At 43.4% G+C, this 14,866-nt stretch overlaps 1 protein-coding gene across 4 annotated transcripts in view; it reads left to right on the top strand.

Moving 5' to 3' along the window:
* The window catches only part of kcnc2 (potassium voltage-gated channel, Shaw-related subfamily, member 2), a 69,378-nt gene extending 55,213 nt beyond the window's left edge, over window positions 1-14,165 (top strand). Inside the window, exons 2-4 of one of the 4 annotated variants that reach the window (XM_018756002.2) lie at window positions 5,965-6,895; window positions 7,620-7,790; window positions 13,627-14,165. In XM_018756002.2, coding sequence (XP_018611518.1) covers window positions 5,965-6,895; window positions 7,620-7,790; window positions 13,627-13,688 — 1,164 coding nt within the window. In that variant the 3' untranslated portion in view covers window positions 13,689-14,165. Of the gene's footprint in view, window positions 1-5,964; window positions 6,896-7,607; window positions 7,791-12,877 lie in introns of all 4 variants that reach the window. The other 3 variants (XM_018756001.2, XM_018756000.2, XM_018755999.2) reach the window with 3 other exon arrangements.
* The last annotated feature ends 701 nt before the right edge of the window (window positions 14,166-14,866 follow it).

The following is a 14,866-nucleotide window of genomic DNA, read 5'->3' as shown; positions in this document are numbered from 1 at the left end:
ACACCTCAGTCATGTATTCCCACATCGCCTTCTGTTTGGGTAGAGACAACGGATACACGCTGCCCCAAGGGAAAGAGGTGCCAGGCAGGAGGTCAATTGCGGAGGTTAATTGTCCCAAGGCCAGCGCGGGGGCAGAGCGGCGACCCTGCTTTTACTGATGACCTCCGCGAGGTCCTGGTACTTTGATACCATGAAGGTTTGCCAGTGGCACACAAAAAAACCAGGTCATGCCTAACAAGCCAGGTGAACCCCAAGATGATATGCATATTGGGGGACTTCATGAAGAAAAACACAAGGTCCTCCGCGTGGCACGCCCCGACTTGCACTCTCAACTGCTCCATTAGGGACTCCACCACCCCGGTACCCAACGGCTGATGTCGAGCGCACTGACCCGTAACATGATATCACACCCCCGTAATCGGGCTACCCTGACTTTGGGTGAATGCCGAATCCATAAAAGAGCTTGTGGCCCCAGAATTGACCAAAGTGCATGTTTCCACTTGCTTTTCCCCTGAGAAAACCACTATGAGCACAGTCAACTGTGTCGGACTGACAAAGGATACTCACTTTTGGTTCTGGATGGGGGGGTCTCTGGAGGGTGGTCTGATGGGACATCCTGTTCAGAAGTGTCCAGAACCACCACAGTACAAGCACAACTGACCACGGAGCCATCGTTGCCTACAAGGGTCAGGCGCCCTTGTACTAGCTGCATGGGTTCTCGGGCTTCAGGAGGGGCAATGGTCCCGGAGAGGGACAGCCAGCAACGAGGCATTCTTTCCCGGGCCAGGTTTTCGATCAGGACTGCGGTCTCCACAAAGCGGTCAAAGGACCAGTTTTCCCTCCTGTTGGCTAATTCTGCCATACAGTCCGTGGGTGCAGACCATGCCAGAAGCTTGCTAGAGGGCAATGGAGTTAAGGCTACTCTGCGCCTGCAGAGTTCGGAACTCCAAGAAATACACCACCACAGACTGATCGTCCTGCTGGATCTTCATTAGCCGGTCGCTGGCAGCACGGACTGAGCATGGGTGGATGTACATGGCTTTGAATTGCTTCCGGAAGTTCTCATAGAAGGTGGGAATGCATTTCTTCTAGAGAGCTGTAGCCCACTTGAGTGCGGGTCTGGTCAACAATGAAATGAGATAAGTAATTTTACTGTCATCTGACAGGTATACATGAAGGAAGCTGGAGAACACAAGCTCACACTGAAAAATAAACCTCTGGCATTTGTCGGGTGAGCCATCACACATTTCAGGCGTGGCCAGCTGGGGGTCCATCACTGACACGATTGTGGCAACTTCTGATGATGTTGGGTACAAACTGGAAGTGACAGTTGTGGCTGTCTCAATGGGCACGGCAGCAGTTTCAGCCGTCTCAGCAACTCTGCTTTTCTGGAGCGCTTACACCAGTGTCTAGAGGGTCTCCGACATTTGATGCAGAATCCAGTCATGGGAGCAAAGCCAAGCCCCCTGCATGGACACCGCGTTCTGCAGGCGCTCAAACGTTGCTTAGTCCATCGGTAAGTTGGAGTCTTCTATCACTGACGCAGACAGGTGACTGAGGATTAGGTGTGGACCTAGTCGCAGGATCATTTATTTTTGGACACTTTTCTCTTTTCTGCTGCCTGGAAAGCAGCTCAGGTCTATTTGAACCCGCACTGCTAGGTACGGGAACAGCTTTTACCCCACTATTGTAAGAGTATACAGCATTCACCGATGTGCCACCTTTTGTGACTAGAGTTGGATTGCTCCTTCCAAACACACACACACACACACACACACACACACACACACACACACACACACACACACACACACACACACTTTCAGAACCGCTTGTCCCATACGGGGTCACGGGGAACCGGAGCCTACCCGGTAACACAGGGCGTAAGGCCGGAGGGGGAGGGGACACACCCAGGACGGGACGCCAGTCCGTCGCAAGGTACCCCCAGCGGGACTCGAACCCCAGACCCACCGGAAAGCAGGACTGTGGTCCAACCCACTGCGCCACCGTGCCCCCCTTCCAAACATATTGGCACATTATACTGTCACTTTAAGCATTCTCATGTTCTGAGTTATCTGGCTTTCTACTGTTATCTATTGTTACCATTATTTATTTGTTATTGTTATTAGCATTCCTCTGTCATTGTTGTTTTGTGCAGTATTTCTATTATTTTTCTTCATAGTCTGTGAGGAAGCATTCAAGAAGAATTCCATGATACTTGTACCTACAACAATAAACTTGAAACTTGAACTTGAGATGAGAATCCAAATCCATTGAGCGGAGCAGGAGGTCTGAAACCATGATGCTTGAGAACACTGGAACAAAGAGGCAGAGGAACGAGGAGGGACTGGAAGGACAAAAAGATAAGAGGCAGGCAGGCAGGCATGCGTGCTTGCGTGCGTGCGTGCATGTGTGCAGGAGTGTAGGCGAAGCGGCTTGATTCTATGAGATTCCACACTAGGTGAGTCAGTATGGCTTCTTTTAAATCCGGCTGCTCTAATTCAGGACAGATGTGGTCATCTGGGTCAAAGGCATGGGCATGACATCTGTTGATTTGTTTTTGTTTTTTCATGCAAATCCATAAAATGTGAACAAAATGATCATAAGAAATTATCCCACATCCTGTGGGCTCCTGTTTTCTCCTCTGTAATGTAGGACAAATATGTAACTCACCAGGGCACCTCAAGTTTACGGAGCAACCGGGTGGTGGGTGAATTTTACATACATTTTTATTCCTTTTCTGTCCATAATTGTTACAACAACTACTGAGATTCAAGTAAAAGATAAAGAGCACAGGACAAAAATCCATGGACAGGATATCAAGGCACAGCCAAGGTTAGGAGGGCATTCTAAGTGGGGCTGGAAAGTGATGTCTCTGCTTTTTGTGGATGATGTTGTCCTTTTGGCACCGTCACATGGCTACCCCCAGCAAACACTGGAATGGTTTGCAGCCAAGTGTGAAGCAGCTGGTATGAGGATCAGCACCTCCAAGTCTGAGTCCATGGTTCTCTCACGAAAAAGGATGGCATGCCCCCTTCGGGTAAAGGAAGGGAATTTGCCTCAGGTGGAAGAGTTTAAGTATTTTGGGGTGTTATTCACTAGTGAGGGGAGAAGGGAGCATTAGAGCGGCTGCAGACTGGGAGCAGTGGCAGCAGTAATGTGGTCGCTGTACCGGACTGTAGTGGTGAAGGTGGAGCTGAGCCATAAGGGAAAGCTCTCCATTTAACGGAGAGCATCCCTACCCTGACCTATGGTCATGAACCCTGGGTAATGACCGGAATAATAAGATCAAAGATAAGGGCAGCTGACATCAGTCTTCTTTGCAGGGTGGTGGGACTCACTTTCTGTGACAGGGTGAGGAGTTCGGCCATCCGGGAGATACTCAGAGCAGAGCCACTATTCACACTCAACACACTGAGAGGAGCCAGTTGAGGTGGTTCTAGCATCTGGTGTGGATACCCCCTGGACACATCCCTTTGGAGGTATACAGGGCACGAGTAAGTGGGACGAGACCCTGAGGTCGGCCCAGAACCCACTGGAGGGATTATATCTCCCAGTTGGCCTTGGAGCAGCTGGGGATCCCCCAGGATGAGCTGGAAGCAGTTGATAGAGGCAGGGACGTCTGGGCTTCTCTGCTCACCGTATTGCCACCGCGACCCTAGAAGGACTAAGCAGCCAAGAAAATGGATGGATGGATGTCTTTTAAGTACTATCAGTGTTTTAATGCTGGTTATTCACCATGTGCTAAAGAAGTCTAAATTCATCCAAATCCATTGACTTCTACCGGAGACTGATTTCATTCTGTAGACTTCCGAGACATTGTAACCTGATGAAGTGGAGGAAAGTGGGTCTTTCAGTGTAGGACATGCTGGCCTGGAGAGAGTAATGAGACCTGACTGTCTAGCTGTGTCCAGTCAAATCCACCTGTTCTGCTAGACCTCACATAGGATACTGAGGTCCAGAGACAAAAAGTACAGAGATGTTCTTTCAGAATTAATGCATCTGAAGAGCTCATGAACCATACAGTTGCATTTTCATGTCTGAGCTGTGATAAAAGTATTTGCCCCATCAAGTCGATGAGGATTTAACCGTAACCCACGCAATAAGATTGAAACCACTTGTCCCAAGGCAAGCTGGAGCCTAACCGGGTAACACAGGGCACAAGGCCAGAGGGGAAGGGGACACACCCAGGACAGGATGCCAGTCTGTGGCAAGGCACCCCAAGTAGGGCTCGAACCCCAGACCTACCAGAGAGCAGTCACAGGTCAAACCTGCTGCTCCACCATGCCCCACAAACCCTAACCTTAACCCTTAAATAAATGTATTTGCATATCCTCCAAGTTCAAGTGCAAAGTCTGAATAAATTGCAGAGATGAAATACATATATTTTAAGTGGAGTAGTTTCACAAATCTGCTTTGGGTTGTATATAACCGTGTTATATATCCTTTTATGTCATGGTTAAATTACTGTCATAAATATCGTGATCTTGATACTTTCTGGAATTTAAATAGACCTCCTTAGGCTCATTCTGTCTGCCCATTCATGTAGACACATGGATACCATACTTTAACTCAAGAAGCTGGAGACATCATGAAACAGACTGGCATTCAGAGTAATGATGTTGTCATGCGTTGTCACTGGAATTAAGAAATACCACAGAGTGCAGCTGAAATTTAACCCTTTTCAATTTGAACATCTCTGGGAGTTTTCAAGGCGTGGACAGCCCTGGTCAAGAGTGAAATAATGTATTATGGAAAATAAACAGTGGGCTTTGCACTGTCATACTTCAATAATAAACATGTTTTTGGAAGTATAATGATGATATACTTCCACCATTGCCTTAAGTAAAATGATGCAGGTGCTCTTTTACACACACACACACACACACACACACACACACACACACACACACACATTTTCAGAACCGCTCGTCCCTTACGGGGTCACGGGGAACCGGAGCCTAACCCGGCAACTCAGGGCGTAAGGCTGGAGGGGGAAGGGACACACCCAGGGAGGGACGCCAGTCCGCCACAAGGCACCCCAAGCGGGACTTGAACCCCAGACCCACCGGAGAGCAGGACTGCGGTCCAACCCACTGCGCCACCGCACCCCCTCCTCTTTTACACTACTTTTTTAAAAAAAAAAAAAAAAAAAAAGTCTGCCCCCCCCCCCTGCCAATTACATTGATAGTGTGTGCTCTGTTGGATGTTTGTGAAACAAATACTTTGTTCTGTCATCTGGCAACACGAACATATATATTTTACAAAGTACTTTACATATTGACTTCCTACTTACTACACAAGCACTGTACTTACAATACAACAATAGCATGTCTTATCTATGCACTGGTGTGCTTTATTTCAATAAATAGATAAATGCACATCTCAGTGGAGCTAAAAGTATTATTGATTGTAGCATTCATAACTAGAAAATGGGGATATAACCTGTTATGACAAAATCAGCATCGAACAGTTGAATCGCTGCCCACAACTGAGAAGATGTGGTGTCAGGCCACTCCTGGGCTCCAATAGACAGTGTGAGTCCAGTTACTTGTGGTCAGCTGAGAACTCAAATGTTCTGTATTCTGTAGCAGGACTTTGGGAAGTTTGTTACCTCATTTGAACATAATGAAATAGCCAATGCTGGATTCTTGATACGTCTGGCCTTCTGACTCAGTAAAAGTAATAAGCTTATGTTTGATAAGTGGACTATTCCTTGAAGACTTTTACTTGGACATATGAACGTGTTAGTCAAGAATAAATGCATTAAGTCTGACAAACAGAATAGTTGCATTGCTTCAGTAAATGATTTCCATCTATTTACAATCTCTGCTTGGCATCCCTGCAATCGCCCACACAGAATTATCTTGTGCTACTCTCACTTGACTGTCTCTCAGCTCTGGTTATTATGTGTCACTGATAGAACTGTGAGATTGTTTTAACTGCCCCTCTCATCCTCCACAGTTTGTGGCCTTCGCATCCTTGTTCTTCATTCTCGTGTCCATCACCACCTTCTGCCTGGAGACCCACGAGGCATTCAACACAATCATCAACAAAACAGAGCTCAGAAGGAATGACAGCCTGGACCTGGGACCGCAGTACGAGATAGAGACAGACCCGGCCCTGACGTATGTGGAGGGTGTCTGTGTTCTCTGGTTCACCATTGAGTTCCTGGTACGGGTAACTTTCAGCCCAGACAAGCTGGAGTTTGTCAAGAGTGTCCTGAATATCATTGACTTTGTGGCCATCCTGCCCTTTTACCTGGAGGTGGGCCTCAGTGGAATGTCCTCCAAAGCAGCTAAGGACGTGCTAGGTTTCCTACGAGTAGTCCGATTTGTGCGCATCCTACGGATCTTCAAGCTGACCCGTCACTTTATTGGACTTCGCGTGCTGGGCCACACACTGCGTGCCAGTGCCAACGAATTTCTGCTGCTCATCATCTTCCTTGCACTGGGTGTACTCATATTTGCCACCATGATTTACTACGCTGAGCGCATTGGTGCCAGCCCCAATGATCCCACTGCCAGTGACCACACACAGTTCAAGAATATTCCCATTGGTTTCTGGTGGGCAGTGGTGACCATGACCACCCTGGGCTATGGTGACATGTGCCCAGAGACATGGTCAGGCATGGTTGTGGGTGCCCTTTGTGCCCTCGCAGGCGTGCTGACCATTGCCATGCCCGTGCCGGTGATCGTCAACAATTTCGGCATGTACTATTCACTGGCAATGGCAAAGCAGAAGCTTCCCAAGAAGAGGAAGAAGCACATCCCAGCAGCCAATCAGAGCGGGTCCCCTATTTACGGCAAGTCTGACCTCAAGATGGCCTGCAACAGCACCCAGAGTGACCTCTGCCGCAGCAAAGGCAGCAGGGTACTGGAATGCAACAGATCAGGTGAGCTATGGGCTCATGTGTCAATCCCTGACCCTCCAATTATTAAAATAGCGCTAGGTTTACTTGGCAAAATCTAGGTCAGACACATATGCTATGGGTGGCAATTAATAGTGAGCACAGGGATCATTTTCATGAATATAGCATAAACCGATTTGTTAAAAACAAAGAGAACCTGCATGTCACAAAACTTTGTGAAGTATTGATTCATTTTTTTTTTTTTTTTTAAAAAAAAAAACGTACATACATCCTGATCTTGCTTGCTATGACTGACAATGCAGTAACCGCATTTCCATCTGACTTGCTACACATGGAATGTTTGAGAACTCATTTTGTTACAGAATGCTATTCTGTGACATGCATGAATTTATCCACAATTTTTTTCTTCTAAAAAAAAAAAAAAAAAAAATCTATTTGTCATTTACTTAACAGAGCAATGCTCAGTAAAAATACATCTTAACATTTCGAGCAAATTTACCACATTCTTACTTTCTCTGCATAGTTTTTGTCCCATATTATTTTTGCATAATCCTTTTGTTGTATGAATGTTAGAATCAGATCTATAAAATTTTATCTTAGTTGTTCAGTTTTTGACATAGTGTTTTTTTTCCCCCATTCCCCAAATCAGCAGTTATTTTTAAGCCATGTTAACTGTCAGCATGGCATGTTTGATGTTTGTGTCTGTCATGTCACATCTCATCCCTAAACGGTGCAGTGCTTTGGCCAGTGTTGTCAGGTGACTGTAGTGGGAGAAGTGATCTCACCATGTCTCCGGAGGAGCGACTCCCCATGAGGAGGTCCAGCACCCAGGACAGAAGCCGCAGGAGTGGTGGCACCTGCTTCCTACTGGCGGCCAGTGACTACGCCTGCTCTGCCGACAGTGGAGCTAGGAAACCAGGTGAGCAAGGAGTCATCATCCTCTTGGAAACTTTTTCAACTGTCGAAAGAGATATTCTCATTCACAACAATCATCTATTGTCTAATGGTCAAAGTAAGTCCAACAGTCTGGAGCCAGTTAGCAAGTAATTAGCTTCAACTGACAAACTGATGCCTTGTTTGAGCCCCAAGGAAAAAAAAAAAAAAAAAAAAAAAAAAAAAAAAATGTATTTTTTTGTCATATTTTAAATGATATCATGCTGGCTGTATCTGAAGTGAGAGCAAGACCTAGAGAGACTCAAAATATTAATAGCATGAGTATTAATAGCATTAGGTGTATAGCATGTTATCAGGGTTTAATGCAATGCCTCTGATGGGAGGTTATGCCATTTAAAATGAATCAGTGCATTTTAGTTAGTCCCATCAAATACCTGTTGATAAGCTGAGCACACCATCAATTATAAATCACCACTGTTTGGAGCATGTGCCATGTCCCCCATAAGCACAGCTGTACCAGCACACATGCCTTGCCTTTAGGCGTTTTGCTACATGGCAGGTCGTTGACTGCCTGGGGCTGGGGCTTGGAGGAATAGAATGTGTTACGTGGTTAGGGGTTGTTTTTTTTTTTTTTTTTTTTTTTTTTAAAAAAAAAAAAAAAAAAAAAAAAAAAAAAAAAAAAAAAAAAAAAAAAAAAAAACCTACTTTGTTTTTGCTGCTTGGTGTCCGGTAATTTATCACAGCCCGGGGCCATGGAGCAACACACATGTCCTGTGGATCTGCAGTAGACAGAAAGGTCACCACGTTTCACAGCTCCTCCCTGAAGACTTATGGCATTATGCTCAAGAGAATGTCAAGGTTCTCCTTTTACAGGGCATACACATTAGGCATCAAAGAAAATGTACAGTTCCTGCTCACTTTTCTATAAATGGCTAGACTGTTACCAGAAGAGGGGAAAAAAAAAAAAAAAAAAAAAAAAAAAAAAACGGAAAAACTAAAATCTCTCAGTTAATGGAATGGTTTGTTCAGTATAGTTTATTTAGACAATCAGGAATTCCACAGTCTAGCAAAAGCTTAACTGACTAGCTAAGTTTAACCGAGTTGATTTCCTGCTTATAATTAAAATAACTCTTTCAGAAGGTGACTATAACTTATGTGGCTAGAATTCGAGTCAAAACAAATCCACGCCTGGGTGTTAACAATCATGTCTTACTGGAATGTATCAGTTGGACCTCAGTTTCCCAAAAGCATTCAGTCTGCAGTCCTTCTGGCAGGAATACTGTCAGACATAAATCATTCTTGCAAATGTTGTGACAGTTTCAGCAGAGAAACTGTATTTTTATTCATTTAGCTCATACTTTTATCCAAAGCACCACATAATTTTAAAGTACTTACAGCAACTTATCCATTTATACAGCTGGATACTTTATTTGATAATACTGTATCAATTCAGTGTAATTATCTTGTTAAGGGTAATACCAGAGGAGGTGGAATTCAAACCTGCATCTCTTTGGTCCAAAGACAGCAGCACTATAACCACTGCCCAACCTGCTGCCCCAGTTTTTACAGTTTGACATATTCAGGGTAAAAACTTCACTGATACATTGGTAGATTGCATCCTGGAATAGACACCAACAAGCCCATCTATAAATGAAGCCTAGCTTGTGTCTCCCTAATTAATAAAAATGGGGTACTAAACCAACAGTTCACCTTTCAGTCATACAACCAGAGCTATGATGAGCGTCTATGTGTCAAAGGTGAACTAAGCTCAGATAAATGTCATTGTGACCTTTGGCCTTTTGATGTCACAGAAAAATGCATCACAGGCCACCTGCTGACAGCACACCCTCCCCCATGCCATTTGAAGGCACACGTCGCCCCCATGACCGAGGTGTCGCAGTGTTTGTTCTCAGTAGGATATTATACATATTGAAAGCATCGCATGAAACACTGCACTCTCCAAAGGCTCCCTCATATCCTTTCTTCTTTTCCTCCAAGCCAGTAAGCAACCCAGACCTACAACACAGAACAGACAATGTGGTATATGCTGCCCTTTGGTAACTGGGCATTCCACATGTACAAAAAAATAAATCATACCTGAAGCTATATTGCACTCCCACTATAATAATTGGGTGAACACTGGAATATTCTCATTTGTCTTCTTGAGTGACACAGTTTGTTTAAAATATGTTGTTTTCTTCCATCAAAAACAGTGAGGTCATAATTAAACCTTTGCACTTAATTTTTAATCAATATTTGGAATGCCGCTTTTTTCCAAAACACTTTTAATAAAGTTATTTATTCATAATCACTGAGTTTTATGCTTTCTATCCTAATGTTCCATTTGTAGAATAACCGTTTCCCTTTGAAACATTCATTCAAGAGACACAGGACAAGATGCTATATCTCATGCATATTTATCAACGACCCAGTCCAACTAACATGAATCCACAGAGACCATCTACTATAGCCAACAGACATCTCCATGACCAAAGATCAAGATGCTTAGCTACCTTCTCCAACAAATCCACCAAATGAACACACCAGACAAACCCAACCAACAAATCCACCAAGCCAAACCATCAAACTAAAACGGCCATCAACCAACCAAACCATCAGGCTACCAACATGAATACTTCATTGAGGTCGTCAAATGGGCACCGCCCTTTGTCAGTGTTTCATTGAATTAGGCACACGACACCTCCAGGAGGCTCAACAGTGCAGTCTGGTGTCCCAGACCCACCCCCCTCCATACACATCTTAGATGCCCTTCACCCTCAACAAATACTGCACCTTCAATAACTCCACAACCAGTTAAACAACCGCTCCATACATACCTTCTAGACACTGCACCTTCATATCCACCAGCAGAAATCACAAATGCAACACTCCACCAACTTAAACTACCCTAATTAAAAGCCACACCTCCTTAATCACAGCCAGCTGCTTCCCATTACTACCCACTTGCAACTGATTTTCCACCATTACTCACCTCCATCCATCCTGCAACCCCAACTATCCTGCTCTCTTTTCAGCCATAACCACTGACTTGCCTTCTCTGCTGCCTCAAAAAGCTCCTTCACCACCAACTTTAATGAGCAGCCTCTAATATCAAATTCCTCCAACAATGATATAACTGATTTAGTCACAAATCCTCTAACACCTAACTCCACCGGTCTCACCTGAGCCTGCCATCAGCTCTGCATACTTTGACAGCTTTTGCTCATAAGCCTCCCCAATAGCATCCTCGAACGGCACTGTTAACTCTACAAAGTACACAACCTGCTCACACTCCGAGTATAACACTATATCTGGATGCAATGAAGTAACCGCAATGACCTGAGGAACCTGGAGTTGCTTGCCCACCCACATTATATACATAGATTTGTACTGTGATGTTTAAAAATGTTCATCTTAATTTTACAACAGTTTCAAAGACTGGAGTAATGTGGTATTCTGTTTAAATCTGCACCCAACTGTCAAGTTAATCATAGAGAGCAGCTTCAACTGTGCAGCATCACTAGAGCAACAATGAAATGATCTCCTATTCTGCATTCAGGTCACAGATAAAGAATTCTATAATTATCTTAGGGGAATCTCTCTCTCACACGCACACGCACACACACACAGAGTAAAACACGCCAGCTTTAAGGTTTCTTCGGATGATCTGACTGAAAATGTGATATTTCACGAAGACAGGTACACTGGTTCCTCCTGTTTTTAATCTTTGAGTAATGCATTTCCAAAGATACAAACATTTAAATCGTGCTTTCTCCTCTTTTACATTAAAAAAAAATCTGTCTGTTGTGGAGTGAAAATAACTGATTCAAGCGCCTCTCCTCACCATTAGTTGCCAGTAAAATGCACTGTAACTGTGGGGCAAACATCAATTAACATTATATTTTGTTAATTCACTTCCACAGTGTTTAAAACTTGTATCTGGTATTTGTGTCCATCATTAACAAGGTGACAAAAGCTACATATCATTTTAGAATGAATTGGTGAACAATCAGTATTAAATAGGACTTTTTATAGACAGTGCATTTTTTTCAGCTGTTTTAGTTTTAATTTTATGGTAGTTTGTAGTTCATATAAGAAAGGTAGTATATATAAGTTCAGGAGCCAGTGTGCCAAAACAAAAAGATTGGACATAGTTTCTACTTCTTAGAAAGCCGAGGTAGAAATGGTTGAATTGGATTATCTTTCTGTTATAACTGCTTTTTGTCCAAATACCAGAATCAATGATCTTACCAATCTGTCATTACAGGAGACATTGACTTGCAGTGCTAAAGACCGCTGGCATGAGTAGGTGTAGACAATAATTTTTTGAAATGAATGAATATAAACTGCTGTGTTGGCACCAGAAGTGACCTATAGTACCTGGGGGTCTTCTGGGATTAAATCAGCGCCAAGTTAAATTGGTTTTAAGGCAGACTCATTCTAGTATTATTGATCTTTTTAATTCTTGAGGCACACATGCAATCTAGTTGATCCTATAGTGCCAGTGTGCCTGGTGTGACATGCCTACTCATTTGTGTCTGTGCAAATATGACTACTTCTGAGAGCTTCAGTGCTTGTATAGCACTTATGAAGGTGTTAAACCTGCTCCAGTGCCCACATCCAGCAAAGTGTAACCAATAAATCAGTCTGAGTTGCTAAATGCCCAACTATTAATTATGAAATGATGAAAAACATATCCAGTAATATTCATGACAATTGTTTGTCTCTTTTGCTGTATTGTTGTGCATTTGACAAAAAAAAGTCTTAGATTTTTACCAAAGAAAAATTATTCTTACCAAACCTTTGATTATAGCCAACTTAACAAACACCTACTAAATCTCACTGGTTGTCATATTTTATGAGACACTTTTTAGCTTGCATTTTCAAAATGAGTTTAATAATATTTCAGGAAATTGTGTTTGAATATACTTACTGCATTGATTTATGTGTGACTGCCTGCATTTTTGTTAGCTGACATCTGCCTGTCAAGCACCGCTGACCTTGTCTTAAACAGTATGCATGGTGTGTGTACTCTTTGGCTGCACCGTCCAGTGTCCTCACCCCAACCGAAAGACTTAACCTGTGTGTCTTGTGCATTCTCTTGCATCAAAGGCTATGAAAAGTCCCGGAGCTTAAACAACATAGCGGGTTTGGCTGGTGGCGCTCTCAGACTGTCTCCAGTAACCTCTCCGTATGGCTCACCCTGCCCACTGAGGCGCTCTCGCTCGCCCATCCCATCCATCCTGTGAGACTAGGACTCACCAACAGGCCTGGAGAGTGGTTCCCTCCATTTTTAGAATTTAGTTTTATCCACTGGTGGTGTTTACTTTGCATGCACATTAAATTCCTGCTAGCCAACTTAATGGCAATAAAAGGACTCCAAGTGGCTCTGGATTTAGCCATTATATTAATTAACAATGTATTTAATCAGGGATACTTGTGTACACAGCTATATTTAGAAATAAGAAATATGTGCTTCCAAAAGATCACTCCACTGGACCTCATGTCTGTGATTTTTATCCATTTTTTTTTTTTTTGAGAAAATGTCTGGAATTGTGTCTTGAATCACCTGCACGTCTTTCACAAACTTCTGGGCTTGATCATGCCTGCATGGATCATTATGTCACGTTGTCTTAATAGCAGTGTTTTGAACATACAATGATGCTGGGACATGGACTGTGCATTGAACTTGTGTTTGTGCCATTGGCTGAAACACTACAAAAAAGGAAATAAAAGAAAAAAAAGGAATGCGTCAACAAACTACATACATATTTGCATGTGGATATTGCTTCTCTGCTGATGCTACTGAACGATCATTGGAGAGCCGACCAACTGAAATTTCTCTGGTTGTTTACATGCAGATAACTGCAAAGAGGTTGTCGTTACTGGTTATACGCAAGCAGAGGGCAGCGCTCTGTCTTAATGGCTGGGGGGAAGGCACAGACCATACAGAAAGGTAACACTGTCATTCTGGCTCACATCTCCAACAAGCGTTTCTCGTGTGCTGTGCAGAGTAACATGTGTCTATGGGGAGCAATTCAACAATTTCCATCCCAGATAATCCATCAGGGAAACACGGCTTGTTAGCGCCAGTTACATCAAAAGTCCCCAATTATAGCGCTGATGTTATTTTCACCTTTTCTAAATTAAATAGTATCATTGTTAAAGCTGAATGGCTGTTACTAGAGAAATCAATGTCATACAGAGGCATTCAGATTGTAAACATACACATACATTAAATTTTCTGGTTTCTCTAATATGGATTCATTGTTAGGCTAAACCTTGCCTTTCCAAAATGTTAATTGTAACATCATAAATCTTTAACCAAGTGCACATTTCAACAGCTTTTCTGTATGGTATCCAAAAAAACAGAAAAAAAATAGAGCTTCAATGCTATTATTTTAGGGGGTGCGGTGGCGCAGTGGGTTGGACCAGGTCCTGCTCTCCAGTGGGTCTGGGGTTCAAGTCCCGCTTGGGGTGCCTTGTGGCGGACTGGCGTCCTGTCCTGGGTGTGTCCCCTCCCCCTCCAGCCTTACGCCCTGAGTTGCTGGGTGGGCTCCGGTTCCCCGCCACCCCGTATGGGACAAGCGGTTCAGAAAGTGTGTGTGTGTGTGTGTGTGTGTGTGTGTGTGTGTGTGTGTGTGCTATTATTTTACGTATTTAAGTATGTTTTTAATTACACTGAACACACCCAATATCCAGTAGAATACACACATGAACACAGAGATTGTAGCTGAATACATATACACTTGCAGTACATATATTGAAGCATATCGCTCAGTAAAATTTCTTCTCCATACTAACATACTAACATCGCAGACCATTCTGAGACATAGAAATATATCTTTTAGGAAACTATTAGCCAGATTTTATAAGAACCATTTAAATTGTCGAATTACCTCCCAATGTCATTGTATGAGTTTTTAAATGTTTACGTACAGTTAGATGAGAAAACATAAACATATAAATATACATGTAACACAGAGATGCTAATGAACCACCTGATTGTTGCTAGTTAAATTATCTACACCGGTACATAGATTTAAGCCTTCAACAAAACTGTAGCTGTAAGTCTTTATGAAGCACACCGTGACATTCCAG

Source organism: Scleropages formosus, chromosome 24, assembly GCF_900964775.1.
Source record: "Scleropages formosus chromosome 24, fSclFor1.1, whole genome shotgun sequence".
Classification (NCBI taxonomy): Eukaryota; Metazoa; Chordata; class Actinopteri; order Osteoglossiformes; family Osteoglossidae; genus Scleropages; species Scleropages formosus.
The sequence above is the reverse complement of the archived record's forward strand: the minus strand, read 5'-3'. Positions and strand labels throughout refer to the sequence as shown.